Here is a 16,743-nt window from a genome sequence, read left to right on the forward strand (position 1 = left end):
AGTAGCTGGGACTACAGGCACACACCACCATGCCCGGCTAATTTTGATATATATATATTTGTAGTTGTCCAGATCATTTCTTTCTATTTTTTAGTAGAGACGGGGTCTCGCTCTTGCTCAAGCTGGTCTCAAACTCCTGACCTCGAGCGATCCTCCCACCCCGGCCTCCCAAAGTGCTAGGATTAGAGGCGTGAGCCACCGCGCCCAGCCAAACTGGTAGTTTTATTATATGAATAAACCAAGATTTATTTTTCCATTCAACAGTTTTAGACATTTGGCTTGTTTGTAATATTTTGCTACTACAAACAACTGCAATGAACCTTTTGGCACAAGTTTTTCAGGGCAGTGTTTTTCAAAATGTGAGTTATGATCTATTAATGAGTTATGAGAACAATTTAGTGAGTCGAAACCAGCGTGTTTTTCTTTTTTTAGGGACAGGGTCTCGCTTTGTCACCTAGGCTAGAGTGCAGTGGCACTATCATATCTCACTGTAACCTCAAACCCCTGGGCTCAAGTAATCCTCCTACCTCAGCCTCCTGAGTAGCTGGGACTACAGGCATGCGCCACCATGTCCAGCTAATTTTAAAATTTTTTATGGAGACGGGGTCCCACCTTGGCCTCCCAAAGTGCTGGGATTACAGGCATGAGCTTCCACACCTGGCCAGAACCAGCATTTTTTTTTTTTAAAGTGAAATAACCTAGGATAGACATCAGATGCATCTCACATTGGGAAGTGTTGTTTCATGAAATGTTTGAATGTTGTATATATTCTACGCATATCCACACGAAGTGGTCCTGCCAATGTCGACTTCCACTAGCAGCATCTGGTCTATTCTGCATCCACAGCAACACTCAAAATTAGGCTTTTTAATTTGCGCCAATGTGGTTAGAGTGAGATGGTTTATCATTTTGGTTTTAATTTACATTTCCCTGATTACCACTAGAGGCTGAGAAGCTTTTCATTTATTGGCTTAGGTGGATTATTTTTTAAAAGGATCATTTGTTTTCCCAGTTGTACAGACTTGACCCTTGAAGTTAACACAACTTTATAACTCAAGAAGACTCCCCTTCAACTGCCCACATTAGCTGAGAAGTGATTACTGCCAACTTAGGTGATCCAGTGAATGGTGCTCATGTCAGGTTGAGAACAATTCACAAAGGCACATGATGCCAGGGACTGACCCCTCAGTGAGACAACCCTAGGCGAGGTGAGACATATCCCTGAACTCTGGGATATGTCCTAATTCCTGTGAGAGTCTCCGAATTATTAAACACTGCTAAGCCTATTGATTTCTCTAATAAGATGGCCTGTGCACTAAGTAGAAAAAAATAAAGCTGTATTGAGGAGTAGATGCTAGGTATTCGGTCAGCCTGTCAATGCCTATGATTCAAATTTGTGCCTCAGCAGAATCTGAAATTATTGGTCTTAATGCTTTGGAATTATGTGCAAATAATCGAGCCATGTTAAGTCTTTGAATGCCAAGTGTCTTCTGTAGTTTCTTTTATTATCATCATAGTCTTTGCATCAGGATACATAGCAATGATAGCAGGTTTCTTTTTAAAGCTTAGTATTAAATATTAAATATCTTTCCCCGTTTTAATCTTACATTACTCTGCCAAGAAAAAAAAAAAATTAAAAGTCAAGTTATCTGAAGCCTGGACACACTTCCATGATTAGCCGGGCTATGTAAAAGTTGGTGGCTTTATTCTTCCTGCTGTGTAAGCAGTTCCAGGCCCTAGAAAGATGGAACCAGGTTATATAATTGTTTTTGAAAAGTGTGCTACAAAATGGCTGGCCTGTTATAAGCCAGGTTACAAAGTAAGGATGGGGGTAAGGGAGGGACATGTTCTTCTAGAAAAAAACCAGAATTTCTGAAGAGTCCCAGTCCGTAATTTTTTCCCAAAATGGTGGAGGAAGGGGTAAAATCTCAACATGAGTTTCAAAGTACTGTCTCTGTGAGGGGCCGGTAGTTGCCTTGCTGAGGAGGCGGATGGCTAAGTTTGACCATCCCCGCCCTCCCCAGCTAGGGGAATGCAAATGTTACGTTTATTGCCCCATGGGTGTGAGAGTGGGCAGAAGCTTGGTTGGTACTGAATTCTCTAGTAAGAGGTTTCTTCTAGAAACAGACAACTCAGACTCTTCCTCTCACTTCAGCAAAGAAGTTATTTTTAAAAGCACTTGGGAAGCTCCTCCTCCACCTTTCAGGTGGGAAGGCTCAGAGAAGGGAGTCGTCAGTACAGCCGCCTTCTAGGCCGTAACGGAATTCCTGAAGGTTGGAGACCCCGTAGAAGTGGACAAAGGCTGCTGCCACCACCAGGACGTGGAAAATCTGATGAGACTGGAACTGCAGGAATAGAAAGAGAAGAGCCTTTAGGATAATGGCAAGGAGGAGTTAGAAATACGTAGGAGAAAGCATTTGCCTCTCCTAGTTTCTCCTTAAACGATTTTTTTAATGTCATAAAAATGGTATGCTTGCTAGAAAAAAATTTTAAAACACATTCCTTGTCAGAGACAGACCAAAATGTTAACACTGGCTATTTTCCCCCAGTGTACGTATTTGTACCCCCGAACACTACATGATCCAACTCTCTTACCGCCTTTTACTCAGACCTTTAACTTTGGCCTGGTCACTCACCGTCATAGGCCCTGCTGGAAGACTCATTTCTTACCCATATGTCAAATTTTCCAGGAAAGAAGCGCTCAGGAATTCGAGCAGCATAAAGGCCAGCTCCAGTGATGTACATCACAGCCATGAGGAAGAACCAGCCCATCTGGCCCACCGTGGTGGCCTTGACAAAGCCCTCGGCGATAGTAAAGTGCATGGTGGGCACGACGCCACTCAAGCCAAGTCCCAGGAATACTCCTGAACAAAGCAGAGCAGACAGAGATTGTCAAGCAAGGCAACAGCCACTAAATGGAAGGCACTGTTGTCTTACTCTAGAATCCAGATGTTTATGACAGTTAGCTATTTTTTGGTGAACAGTACACGTTTAGGAAACTTAGCCACAAAGATGGATAACAATTAGCAGATATTTCTTCTACATCCAGAATGGGAAGAAGGCTGTATAAGTGCTTATAGAGCTACTACCTTTTTTTTTTTTTTTTTGACACAGAGTCTCACTCTGTTGCCCTGGCTAGAGTGCCGTGGCATTAGCCTAGCTCACAGCAACCTCAAACTCCTGGGCTCAAGTGATCCTACTGCCTCAGCCTCCCGAGTAGCTGGGACTACAGGCATGTGCCACCATGCCCGGCTAATTTTTTCTATATATTTTTAGTTGTCCAGATAATTTCTTTCTATTTTTTTTTTAGTAGAGACGGGGGTCTCGCTCTTGCTCAGGCTGGTCTCGAACTCCTGAGCTCAAACAATCTGCCCGCCTCGGCCTCCCAGAGTGCTAGGATTACAGGCGTGAGCCACCGCGCCCAGCCTAGCTACTACCTTTTAAGGAACAAACATCTCATATTCTTCATTATCTGTTAAGGAGTCTAGGCAAAAATGGTATGTCCAAACCCTCTCATGGCTAACTTGGGTACAGAACGTAGATGGCAAAGCTTCAGTTGGCTCCTGAGTGAGAGAAGAATTGGCGAGTTTCCCATTAAGATCATACAAGATTTATGTAACCAGGACTCTGACCTCCTGAGTAGACAGATGTACCCAGATTAGTAGTTGTCCTGTAGCTGCTGGGACATACAAATAAGGCAAGAGTAAAGGAAGAATGGGTACTTGTCCCAGCACCACCACACTGTGCATAACTACCTTCTCCATCTTTGTAGCTACCCGTGTTTAGGCACGGTGCATGGCACATGGTGGGTGCTTGATAAATATTTAATTTTTTTAATGGAAGGTTAAAACAGCAGATAAGTCTAAAGTGGCCGAAGACTGGTGGTAATTAGGGGTATTGCTCCAAGTAATAAAAGCTTAAACTAAGGCCAGACAAGACAAAACAAAGATGTTTATGCTTGCAGCTGTTACATTACTTCTTGTCAGTGTTTATGCTCAAGGTATTTTATTCACCAAACCAGGCACTCTGTTCCTTTAATAAAATGCCTCTAGATATTTTAATTTTAATCTCTTGGTCTGAGTGCTTAGGACTCAGGTCACTAAAATGACTGTGCTTGCTATATTTTTTAAACTGTCTTAAACCAAGTATTAGAGCTGTCATATCTATGCTTGCAGTTAATTGACCAGGTGGATAATGATCTGATGTATCAGCATTCTAATGAAATAGTACAACACTGGGGGAGAATTGAGCTTTGAAAATTCTTGCTGTTTTGAAAGTTCTAAACACAAATCAGGGTTTGCGTGGGATTCCCAAACTGCAAACCTAAGGCCCAGGGTTGAGCCTATCAGGCCCAACGTCCAAATACCTCTGAAGTTTACATATGTCTTCCTACCCACCTGCTCTTGTCTGCCGGTGCTTAGGAGTAGCAAACCGGTCCCACTGTGCCACAATGATGGCAGAAATGCCCAGGACGCAAACGATGGAGAGGTAGATGAGCCGTGGCTGTGGGGAGCAGTAGAAGGAGTAATAGAGCCAGGGGACAAAGCTCCCCATAATCAGTAGAGCAATCCCTGAATAGTCCAGTCTAAAAAGAACCACAAAAATGAAATAAATCAGTAGGTGAAATGAATTCTTAGGATTCATTTAACTAGTTGTTTCATTTCTCCACCTGCTCCCATATTTAACCATCTCTAGTTTCCCCTCACTTCCCATATAATCTATCCTGTATTCTGGATTAAAATTCCAAAAGGTCAAGCACTTCTATTTTATAATGGAAAAGTCTCTAAGAATCCCTGCTCACAGAACCCTATCCCTTTTCCTCAGTGGTGAACAGCTATATGTCTCTAGCAGATACTTGAATTTAGAAGTTCCATCACAACCCAGCTGGTTCCTAGCATCACTCTCAGGAAGGGCTCTCAATATTCCCCCATCTAATAGGATGAGTTCTAAAAACAAAACGCTAGATTAGGAGTCTTATTAAGGGGTACTTTAGTTTGTTCTGCCTTAGTCAACTTTTTAAATGATGAAAGTGTATTCTTGCAACTGGTGTTATTGGGAAAAAAAAAAAATAATCCACCACCACCAAAACCAACAATAACAACAAAAACAAGTAAACAAACAGGAACCCTGACTCAGAGCTGGAGAATAGGGAAAGCATTAGATGAGCACCTGGGGCTTCCAGCCATGCATGGACAGCAAGATAAGCTTTACTTGGCCGATGGGTGGGGCGGTACTCCTGACCACACCCTGCTTGGGCTTGGGCCAATAGGAACAGTAAGCTAGTATTGGGTACAAGCTCTTGGAAAGAGCCCACTAGTGTCCCAAGCTTCACAGAAGATAGTACCATTCAGGTAGCAAATATGTTCCCCGATTGGCTTCCATCTGTTGAGGAGGCTGCAGTTAGTTTTTTCATGAAGTGTTTAAGAGAAATGCTTCATCAGCCTACTATACCCACAGAGCAGAAAACCATTCCTCTGGCACCTCAGGAAACGTTAGGAGTTGTAGGAATCCCTAGCACCCAGTCAGCACTGGAATCACAAGATGTGACAACAGTGCACAGTCTTTGCCTACTGCTATTCTTTCAACTCACTTGGAAAAAGTCCGAGAGACTTTCTCTGAATGACAATAGACAGTGTGGAAGAGCCAGGAGAAGCTGAGGCAGAGCACTGCACCCAAAAAGAACATCCCAAAAACCACCTTCTCCTGTAGAGGGGCCATGAAGTACATATTTGGTCTAAGCATGGTCAAGATTCCCAAAAACAGAAACAGCACAAAACCTGCAGGAGGGAAAAGGAAAAAAAAAAAAAAAAACAAACTGTGAGGAAAAAGGGAATGTGTACATTTTGACAGTTCCTGGTTTTAAATCAGTGAACTACAGGGTTTAGCTGTGTGAACGGCAGTCAAAAATTTCAGTAGAAAATGGCATCAGTCATACAATCCAGACAAAAAGACCATTTTTTGAAATGTTAGCATGTTGTTTTCACAATGGCAAATTATGAAGTAGAAGGAGTTGCCTCCATCTAAAACCGTTCTGCTAGGGATCACAGGGAACATCTAGTCCCAATTTCTTCAGTTTCTAGGTCCTCCACCCTCAGTCTGAAATATCAGTGACCAAAGGTCAACCAAGGTCACTGGTAGTTTAAAGGCACAACTTGAGCTATCAATCAGAGCAACTTTGTTCTTCTTCCTTCCCATGGACAAAAGCTATGTAATGTCTTGGCAGGTGAGAAGACAAAAATATTGGATTTTTCCTCATCCAAATTACTCACCAAGCAGATGGGTCCAGATGTTGCCAGTTTCTGTGTGGATGCGGAAGATGCTCTTGAAGCAAGCCCGGAAGGAGGGCATGGGTGGTCTATGGCCATGTAGCAGGTAGTCATTGTCCTTCAGCCAGTCGGGGAGCACATCATATGGGATGACCCTCCAGCGTCCCTCCCAGACCTAGAAGATAATACACTCTCTCTAGGAGGGCTCTAGAGAATATCAGCTTCCCCAAGGACAAGCAGTGAAGGGGAGCCAGTCTAGGAGGATGTCATTCAGGCATTGAATGGTCCCAAGTAATAGTGGGGGACCTGCTCGGACCAGGAGATATGCAAGACACAGCACAACTGGGGCTAACAGAGTACTGACCCGTATTCTGACCACTTTGTCCTTGTTTCACGTTAGTTTATCTGTGTAAGCTTTAGGTTGTTTTTCAACCTTTGAAGAAAATATGGCACTTCCTCCTTTAGACTATTTGAAATTTCAGGATTAATACAGTGAATGAAAACAAATTATAGATACGGTTTTAAAAAACATATGGATCCCTCCTTGCCCCTCTTCTTGGGGAGATTCTGTTTGCCTCCTGCTCCATCATTTCCCCCAATTAGAGTCTAAGTTCTTACTAGGCTGGGACTAAGTCTTTTTAGAGCAGGGGTGGTTAATCTAGGATCCATGCACAATAGACAGAATCCAGGGAGTAGCTGGAAACTTGGATGGAAAAAAGTATCTTTATTTTCATTTAGCTCTAATTAAATTTTGCATTTCCCTCAATAATACATGTAGGCAACAAACCACAGTAGTATTAGTAGAACTTGTGGCTTTGTCACCAATAGAAATCACAGATATTTTCATATGTTAGTTTTGTAGATATCTCAAAATACTATTTCTACTTATCACTACTTAGAAATTACAAATTTCAATAAGATACATTTGAGCTTATCATTAATGTATACTTCATCTGTTAATAAAGGAGCCCATATGACTATCTCATATTTAAATATTTTGATGACTTCCAAAGGGATCCAGAGCACAACAGTTAGGCACCCCTGTTTTAGAATATATTTTGAACAATGCCTAACACAGCAGGCAGTAAAAATTTAGCCAGTTTTTGCCTTGATTTACCTCACCTTAACCAGAAAACAAACCCACCCACAGGAGTAAAAGCTCTTCAACCCACGCAAGCTTGCCTGCTGGGAATATCCCGGACAAGCCCACTGCCCGGCCTTCCAGGACAGAAGTTCCGAGGCTGTACCTTATACACAAACTCCTCCATCTTCTCCATGGCGTGGTGGGCTTGCAGGGGAAGCGTCAGCACCCGCACCTCCTCCTCCTCCTCCTGGGGCACTGGGCATGTTTGCTCTTCTTCAGCCTGCAGGAAAAACAAACAAACAAAACAACAAAAAACCCAGGGAGTCATCTCATTGATTGTACTATTCTAGATCAGAGAGAACCAGAAAAACCCCAACTCAACACTTACTGCCCAGCCTCTTTCCTGCATAGGGTCTTGTGGCCTCTTCTCCAAAAGCATGATACTTACTGAGTTTACAACTATAGTTAGAGATTTATTCATACTTTGCTGGAGTGCAAGTTCTATTCAGCACACAGTAGACAGACTCTTAGGAAGACCAGCCTTGCAGGAACACAAGATCAGCACACCAGCCCCAGGTGTTCTTTAATACTAAATGACCCATCTTTTCTCTAGGACAGTGGTTCTCAACTTCCCCAATTTCCCAAATAGTTCTCTCTTCCAGGCCACTGAATTTTGAAAATAATGAAAAAGACACAAAGTTTCAGAGATTCCCTTAACAATAATTCCATTCACAGCTCTCTGTTCACTGACTCTGGGGATGCTATCACGACTGAAACTTTGTACCCATAGCAGCTCCCAGGAGTATCAGGGCCTCGGCACTGCTTCCACAGAAAATAGCACTGACTCCTGGGCCCAAAAGAGCGCCCCCGGGAGAGCACTTGCCTATAAGGCAGAGAGGCCTTTCTCTCCATCCCAAGGCTCCGAACCATGGCGATGGAAAGCCTGGCCGTTCAGCTCCTTCTCTGGGCTATTTTTCTCTCCCGGTGATGGTTCCTGGTAAATACATGGTCCCTCTTAGATTTTGTTTTGCAGATTCTGGCTTGCCTACCCCAATACCCACTCTCTCTCTTCCCAAGTAACAAAGTCCTTGGTTCTGTTCAGGGTGGCAATGTTAACTACAGTTTTACTCAGGCTATACTCTTCCTAGCCTCCACTGCAGCTGAGTATCCCTATGTAACTAAATTCTGGCCTAAGTATTTCCTGATAGTCTGTTCAGAGGGGAAAGAGCAGACCTTTCTCCTGCTTCACTGCGCGTAGAACGTAGGTGTGGTGGACACACACTAAGATGAAGGAAGAGCAAGACAGGTGCTTGACAGTAGCAGAGCTGCCACGTCAGCCTTGGATTGGTTACTTCCCGAATCATCTTACTTGATGACAGACTTCTATCTTGTCAAAGCTACAGAGATTTTTGTTTGTTATATGAAGTCAAACCTAACCCTAATTGACTGGTTCCTTCATTTACTGATTACGTATTCAGTCCTTCTGCTAAAGCACTGGGGTCACAAAGATTGAGTGAACTCCTGAAAGCTTACGGTGGGAAAAACAGACAGAAAGATACTTGTAGTACAGCATAGTAAAGACTTGGATAGAGATATTGCCAAGGTGCTATCGTTTCTCCTTTTGGAAGGAAGGTGAGGTCTTTAAAAAAGAAACTGACAGAGGTCTAAGGAGAGATGCTGGTCAAGGGAATGACTGCTGGGAAGACGACTTACTTTGGTTGCATTGGTGATGACTCGTTTGCCCTTCTCCTCTAGCAGGGGTCCCAGTTCAGCCAGTTCCACTGTGTCCGTTTCCCTGTTACTGGCAGGAGCCCCATTGCCCTGTGCCACCACGGACCCTTTGTGAGAAGACATCTGGCTGGTACCTCCAGGCCCTGCAGCTTCAGCTTGGGGAAAGGCTGGGGTCTCTCAGCCCCAGGGGGCAGAGATCTCCCTGTGATGGTAGACACTAAAAGCAAACACAAACATGAAGGGTTGACAATTTATTCCTCTTACAGTCTCATTTCTATAATTCAATACTGAATAAGACACAGCTAATCAACCCATACCCTGTTTCCAATTCTAAAGGCCAGTTAATTGCGTAAATGAAATCTATTCCTGTCCTCCCTCTTTAATATCACCCTTTACCCAGAACCTTACTAATCTTACAGATAAGGCTGAAAATATAACACCTAATTGCTTGTCTTCAAAAGATCTGTGGTTACTGCACCAAACTGGTACCGCAGAAAAACACCTCCCCACCCTCAACTTCCTCCCACAGTTCTGAAGCCCATCGAATGAAGAGGGTCTTGCCTACCATTCCCAAAGCTCATTCTGCCCAAGAAAGGCCTCGCTCTGAGACTGAGGAACGAAACTATGAAGCCAACACCTGGCTGCAATTACTACAAGATCAGCCAGGCTTAGAAATAAATTAAATGCCAACTGAACTCAGCTGAGCTTTATCTACAAATGCTCTGACAGATGTGCTGTGCATACAGGAGGAGCTTGGTTGTGGGACGGATGCCGAGTGGTTGGTTTCTCTGCAAGGTTTACTAATTCTATTACAGGATTACAGCCTGGGTTCAACACTTGCATAACAAGCTTTCGTCACAATCTCTTCTTAAAGCAAGCAGTAACTCACCTGGAAGCAGGAAGGTGAAGACAGGGAGGCAGCCTCAGGTTTGCCTTTAGCCACACACATACCTAATAACCGGCTCTGCGAGAGCTTGTCCCAACCACCACAGCCCATAATCTAAGCATCATTCAAATCAGTTTGTCAGGAACTAGAAGCAAGCACATGGATCCTTTAGGAACACCAGAGAAACCCAGAATTCAATTTTCTAGGAAAAACCTCAGAAACACTTTTTTTTGCTGGGTTGGATTTTAGGAGCAGTCTTTACTCTGGTCTCAAATACTACTGAAAAGAGAGGAAAAGTTTCTAAAGATTCCCACTATGTTATAAATTACTAGTTCTTTTCCCCCCAGGGACAAAGAACTTTATTACTCGTAGTAATAGCAGTAGCCAGAATATTAGCATTTTCTTGCATTGGTTGCCCAAGGCCCAGTTACCACAGGGCAGTGCAAAGAGAGTCACGTACCACCTGCATGTGGAGTGGGCTGTGTTAAGGGAGGGAAACTTATACTTCGGAAGCCCAAATATTTTAATAATATATTGGGCAGTAGACATGACTTTGCTCCCAAAGGAGACACTATCATCCATGGCTGTTCACTGTATATACACAAACATCTTTGACATCTTGTACTAGTTCTTTTTTATCTAAGAATAATCACAATTCCTTCTCAGGGATTATAAATCTGTTTGTCTCTTCTTCCCTTCCTTCTTTCCCTCCCTCCTAGAGCTGGGACAACCTTCTTCTCCTGCCCTTGGACATCAAGAACTCCAGGGATTCTGAGACTTGCACCAGCAGCCCCTTGGGTTCTCAGCCCCTTGACCTTGGTCTGAGCCAGCTACCGGCTTCCCTGGTTCTCTGGCTTGCAGATGGCATATCGTGGGACTTAGCCTCCATAATCGCATGAGCCAATTGACCTAATAAATCCCCCTCTGTCTATAACTACCTGTCTGTCTATCTATCTATCCTATTGGTTCTCTCTGGAGAACCCTGACTAATACATCAGGTGAGGGTAATCCTCAAGTTTCAGTCATGAGTGATGCTATGCTCGACCCACAAGCACAGCGGAAAGCAACAGGCTTTCAGTCCAAGAGAGACAGAAACAGTAACAGGCTGTCCCGCGGACCTTCATATGGTGTCAACACATGGACAGTTCCTCCTCCTTTCATGTGCAAGACTGACAAGGCGCCAGCACAGTCATAGTCAACAACTGTGCTGAAGGAGAGCAGGAAACGGGAGGCCCCTAGAAACCTCAGGAGATAGGCGACCCACGTGAGAAGAAACATTAGGAAATCTTTCTCAATAGGCTGACCTCAAACACTCTTCCTCAAAGTGAAGCACTACTGAGTAAACAGCTTTACTAAGATATACTTTAGACTGTGAGCAAAAAACATAAATAGGTTTGGGCATCTTGGAGATGTCTGAAAAGAGCAGCACACTTAGCTTAGAATATTGCTGCCAGTAATTTAGAGCAGACCACCAGGGCAGAAACAAAACAGAAACCTCCAGTTCTGGTATGCAATTCATGGATCGTAAAATAATACATATCCCTAATTTTGGTCAGAACCCATATTTCAAAATGAATGAATGAATGGGGCAGATTCCAGCCAGCAAGTATATGAGTTAGCTCCTTGCTACTAGGTAAGGGCTTGTGTTCTTTTTCTTACACTTGGGGGGCTTTCTCTTATCCTTTTTCCCAAAGCAAGCCAACACATTCGCTGAGTATGTAGCAAGTGTATTTAGTACTAGCACCCTAAGGCATTCTAAGTACTATGCGAAATACAAAGCTGAACAAGTTATGTCATTGTCTTCAAAGAGCATATAGTCAGATGGCATAGGTAGTTTGTGATATGTACAAAATAAGTGATATAATGTCACTGCTCCAGGAGGGCAGCGGAGGGAGAGAATCCATCAACTAGAATGGTCACACACTAAATTCAGTTATTTTGAGTACTATGTAACCAATTTCACTAGAGGCAATGAGAATAATATAGACAAACTTTTAAGTTGGGCTATTAGGGTCCAAAGATGGTATGCGGAATCCAGCTTGGCATCGTTACTATATAATTTCATCATCTGATCCGAAAAGTTTTTATGCCCTCAAGTCTGCTGGCCATCATCGAAGTCTTTTCCCTTTTCAGTTCAAATAATTTTCTATTAATTCTTCTGATTCTTTCTGGCTCCTCTACAACTAGCTCCTATCCCTACTCCCCACAACCTAGACCCAAAGTCACCAAACCTAACACATACCCCAGTTAACTCACAAACCAGCCATCAGCTACAACTCATCATACAAAATATATCATCATGCATTAAAGTACATACAATGGAGGTCAATGGAGATCATGTCATCATAGTGAGCAATGTCCATTGTCCAGTTTGGTCTTCTAAACTGTAGCGACACAGAGACAGGAAAGGGAGAGATAGGGATCGGAGGTCTGGCAAGAAAGAAGAGCAAATAATACTAGGACCTGAAAATATCACTTCCGTGGGGTGGACCATTCACAAACAACCGAAATCACAAGTAAGTGTTTTAGTCTATTATATAAAATCAGTACAAACCCCTAAGGTATTAGACTGATTCTAAGAGACGCAGGAGAGCCAACTTTCTATGTCCTTATGCATTTAGAGAAAACACTTTTTCCCTCAAACCTGCCACACCCAACGTAGCAAATTATAATTGAGCCAAACTCCACTGAGTGCATTTTTTATGGGATTTCTTCAACTCAAGCTAATAAACCTTTACCACTAAGCTTTCCAACTGGATAAACCTAGGATATTAGAGTAAAGCTGCGGAGCGGGGAGGTGTTTGTGCTCCTATAAATAAGATAATCCTGGGCCAAACTTGGGGAAAAGATTGATTCTTAATCACTAGCCAGTAAGCTGGAGAGTTATTTTACTTAAAGTCTCGGAGACATTTATACTGTGAACCAATTCCCAAGTTTTCCAGGCTACAGCACACTCCTTCCCTGGAGTCAAATGCACAAAGCTTCTTTCAGGAGTTTTTAAAATCTGGGGTCCCTGGACCCTTAGAGATTCCCTGGGTGGACTCTATCTGCCCTCCTTGATTCTCATTGTTCTAAAGCAAGACCAGTCTAGCAGTATAGACAAAGAACACAGTCATCTTTTCCTCTATCTACTCTCTTTGTTAGGGAGGGTAGTTTCACAGCTTCGTTGGAGAAAAATGAGTCAAGGCAAAGGCACATGTTTGAAATTACCAAACTGCAGTAACGGGGCCTAAGCTCTCATACCGCCAAGTATTCCAGAGTCTGAAGTGGAAAATCACAATCTAACCTTCTTTGTAGTTCTTCCCCAGTTAAAGCTATCCCAACAGAAGATGTCTGTTTGATCTCGAATGGAGACAGGTAAACTTTACTAATGCCATGAAAAATAAGAAAAGTCAATAGTACACAGGTGTATGAGGGATTTTCACGCCAACCTCTGTTTTTTTTTTTTTGAGACAGAGTCTCACTCTTTTTGCCCGGGCTAGAGTGAGTGTCGTGGCGTCAGCCTAGCTCACAACAACCTCAAATTCCTGGGCTCAGGCGATCCTACTGCCTCAGCTTCCCAGGTAGCTGGGACTACAGGCATGCGCCACCATGCCCAGCTAATTTTTTCTATATATTTTTAGTTGGCCGATTAATTTCTTTCTAATTTTAGTAGAGGCGGGGTCTCGCTCTTGCTCAGGCTGGTCTTGAACTCCTGAGCTCAAACAATCCGCCTGCCTCGGCTTCCCAGAGTGCTACGATTACAGGCGTGAGCCACCGCGCCCGGCCCAACCTCTGTTTTTAATATTCATTTTTCAAGTACATTACAGATAGATATATGCTCAATACATTGCACAATATAGCACCCACTTTATACTGTGTATCCCAGAAGCCCCAGTGAAACAACAGCAAACTAGGTGCATGCCTACAAGCCAATTACATGGAACTGGTTTGGTTAGCAAGCACTTTCAAGGATTTTTAAAATCCATGATAGTTACAAACTTTATAAACATCATTCATGCTCCCGACATTTCTGAGTAGGAAAAGGGAATCAACTTCAAGCATGGTGAGAAGAACAAAGTCTGGTGGTCCATTAGGGACAAATGGACATTAAGGACAAATTTACCAAAAAACTCTATCATAATTAACAAAGCTTTAAGCTCAAAAGATGACTATTTAGTTCACCAGTGTGATCACAAGGAGATGGGACAGGGTAACATAGCAAACATGTTAAAGGGTTTTGGTCTGGCTTTGTATTACAGGAGCCAGAGGAGATTTCCTAGGGCAATAGAGAACTTTGCTGGCCTAGAAAGAAGGGCACAGTCTATCCTTTATTAATCTGAGAATATTTATTATTTACAATACGCATGGTGCTGTGGCTACAGAGACAAGGCAAAGAGAGGAGTTAGAGGTTTGACGTGGTTGCTGGCCTCTACTTTAAGACGGAGAAATAACTTGTTTTCTAATAACATTACTGTAAGACTAAGTGCCATTAAGTGCTACAGGAATTCAGAAGGAAAGCTCAATTTTAGTTGAAGCGATCAGGAAAGTTCTGTGGAAGATTTAAGAAAGGATCTTGATAGGCAGAGATAGGAGCAGGCATCCCAGAGAGAGTACATGGTGTGAACGAAGGCATGAAAGAACACAGCTCCCAGGGCAGTGAACGATCCGCCTTTCCGTAAATGAATCTTGGAAAGATAAAATGAGGCCAGACTGAAGAAACTGAAAATAGCCCGAAAGCCTACTTAAGGTGGTGTCCTTTATCCATGAGTAGTGGGGATCCAGGGGATTAATGTTGCTTCCTGTTACTTTTCTGAGACTCTCTTTTACTTGCAGGCAAAGTGGTTGCTTATTTATTTATTCCTTGAGAATCATGTAATTTCTTGGACCACTGAGAAGAGAAGGCTTTCAGATTCTACTCTGCAATTCAGTACAGTTTTGTGGAGGTCTACCCTAAGATGGACCTTCAGATAACATCAGTTTTTAAGATTGATTTCCCAAGTACCAATCACAATATAGGAACATAAAAGTTACTCCTGGAATAAAGAAATTTAGTATCTGCAAGCCAGGAGCCCTGACATTGCAAAGTTTAGTGCTGCCCTGTCTAAATTCCTGGCAGTGTACAGATACCATAACACCTCGGGAACAGCAGTTGCACCAACATAGCCTACCCAACCACCATCGAAAGAGAAAAGCAGTGAGCAGACCTCACTATTACTTCATTTCAGAAAGAAACAAGCCATTCTAGTCTTCATTTAAGACGGCAGCCTACATATGCTCCGCTGTGTTTTCTAGGCTACCTTCTGAACACTTGGGGGAAATACTGTGTTGAATCTAGTAAAATGCCAAGGCCTCCAATCGCTCCTTTGGACATAGGAAACTGTGTAACCTGAAATACGCCTTGTCAGGTTCCCATTCTCCCAGGAAGCACGAGAAACTGAGCGAAAGCACTTATCAATTTTGTTTTCCTAAAATCGGAGGCTTTAAGAAAATAATTCTCAAACATAAGATAGCATACATCAATCTTACATTTCTCAGGGAATGAAATTTCATTCCCCCCCCAAATAGTTTAGATTTTACCCACATTTCAGCTGTTAGGATTACCTTAAACCCGTAAAGTGTCCACCACCAACCTCCCCTCCGACCCCATCAAGGTGGGGGCACTGTCACGGCTTCACCTGCCAAAGACTGTTGGTCGAGAGACCCTGGTCTTCCCGGGCCACGAAGGACGGTGTTCCCAGGGCAGAGGGGCGGTTCTGCGACCTGAGCCCGCAGCACCCGCTCCCCACGGACGGCGGCGTCGGGACCAGGCTTAGCTCTGGCTGTCCGGTCCCGACCCAGGGCTGGACACCCCGCGGGGCTGAGGACACAGCACTCACCGGGACTGCTGGGAATCGGGGACAGCGGGAGACGAGCAGCCCACCGCGCCTACACGGCCGCGGAGGCCGCCTCGGCGGCGGCGCACGGTGGGAGGGGCCGGAAATGTTTACAACCTCGAGCGCCGAGCAGCCGGGAGGCCGGCGGGCTCCGGGGCGGGGGGCCGGGACCCTCGGGGCGTCGGGGCGGGTTACCACCCCCCCCGGCTGCCCCCGCCTCAGGCCTGGGCCCGGGCGCCCCGGGTCCCCGCGCCCAGACCGAGTCCCCGCTCACCCGTCGGCCCCGGGGGAACTTACAGCCGGGAGGGCAGGTTCTGCTGGGGGCCGCGGTCCCCCGCGCTACATCCCGCGGCGCTGGAGGCGGCCTGCGGCCGAGCGGCCCCGGATCTTCAGCGCCCTCCCCGCGCCGGAAGGGGCGCGCGACCGCACGCGTCACCTCCGCAGCTGCGTCACCTCCTCGCGGGCTCTACCTCGCCCCTCCAATCGCAGGCCTTGCTCCCGGAGTCCCGGCCGCAGGGCCAGGCCCCACCCCGCGGCCACACCTCCCGCGCTCGGGCCCGCCCCGGTCGCCAACTCCGCTGCCCCCAGGCTCTGCCCTCGCCGGTCCGACTCGCAGCTCCCGCCGCGTCAGTCACGGACTGGAGCGCGTGATGGCGAAGGAATTTCAGAGCATTAGACCGAACCCTGGGAAGGAATGCTGAATTTCCTACCGTGCACCTTGTCGTCTGAGCCGGGGAATTCCCGGCGTCTCCGCTGTCACCACCGCCAGCGGTTTTATCCCCAAAACACTTAATCCCTTCTACTTCAACCGCGTGGTCCCTGCCTCCTTTCCTTCCACAGATTATTCGGTGAGCGCCCACCATGTGCCAGGCAGTTTTGGCTCCTGTTGTTTCTTGTCAGAGACAGCGGAATTGTTCCTAA

At 44.9% G+C, this 16,743-nt stretch overlaps 1 protein-coding gene across 3 annotated transcripts; it reads right to left on the reverse strand.

The window, feature by feature from the left end:
* Positions 1-1,469: 1,469 nt before the first annotated feature.
* Positions 1,470-16,330, reverse strand: ADIPOR1 (adiponectin receptor 1). 3 transcript variants are annotated; one of them, XM_012655926.1, is made up of 8 exons: positions 16,120-16,330; positions 9,064-9,298; positions 7,514-7,630; positions 6,270-6,441; positions 5,591-5,777; positions 4,398-4,585; positions 2,671-2,864; positions 1,470-2,345 (listed from the first exon to the last, which is right to left on the reverse strand). In XM_012655926.1, exons 2-8 carry the CDS (start codon positions 9,202-9,204, stop codon positions 2,217-2,219), a joined length of 1,128 nt encoding a protein of 375 aa, XP_012511380.1. In that variant the 5' UTR covers positions 9,205-9,298; positions 16,120-16,330; the 3' UTR covers positions 1,470-2,216. The 3 variants fall into 3 exon arrangements, with proteins under 3 accessions (XP_012511380.1, XP_012511382.1, XP_012511381.1); XM_012655928.1 differs by lacking the exon at positions 16,120-16,330 and adding an exon at positions 15,826-15,940; XM_012655927.1 differs by lacking the exon at positions 16,120-16,330 and adding an exon at positions 12,285-12,351.
* Positions 16,331-16,743: the final 413 nt, after the last annotated feature.

The sequence above is a fragment of the Propithecus coquereli genome, unplaced genomic scaffold, assembly GCF_000956105.1.
Source record: "Propithecus coquereli isolate 6110/MARCELLA unplaced genomic scaffold, Pcoq_1.0 Scaffold491, whole genome shotgun sequence".
NCBI classification, from domain to species: domain Eukaryota; kingdom Metazoa; phylum Chordata; class Mammalia; order Primates; family Indriidae; genus Propithecus; species Propithecus coquereli.

Coding starts and splice junctions, on each gene's coding strand:
- ADIPOR1 (XM_012655926.1), bottom strand. CDS start 9,204: ATGTCTTCTCACAAAGGGTCCGTGGTGGCACAGGGCAATGGGGCTCCT. Junction 7,631..9,063: donor TCATCACCAATGCAACCAAA/GTAAGTCGTCTT, acceptor TTTTTCCTGCAG/GCTGAAGAAGAGCAAACATG. Junction 2,865..4,397: donor GCACCGGCAGACAAGAGCAG/GTGGGTAGGAAG, acceptor TGCTTTGTTCAG/GAGTATTCCTGGGACTTGGC.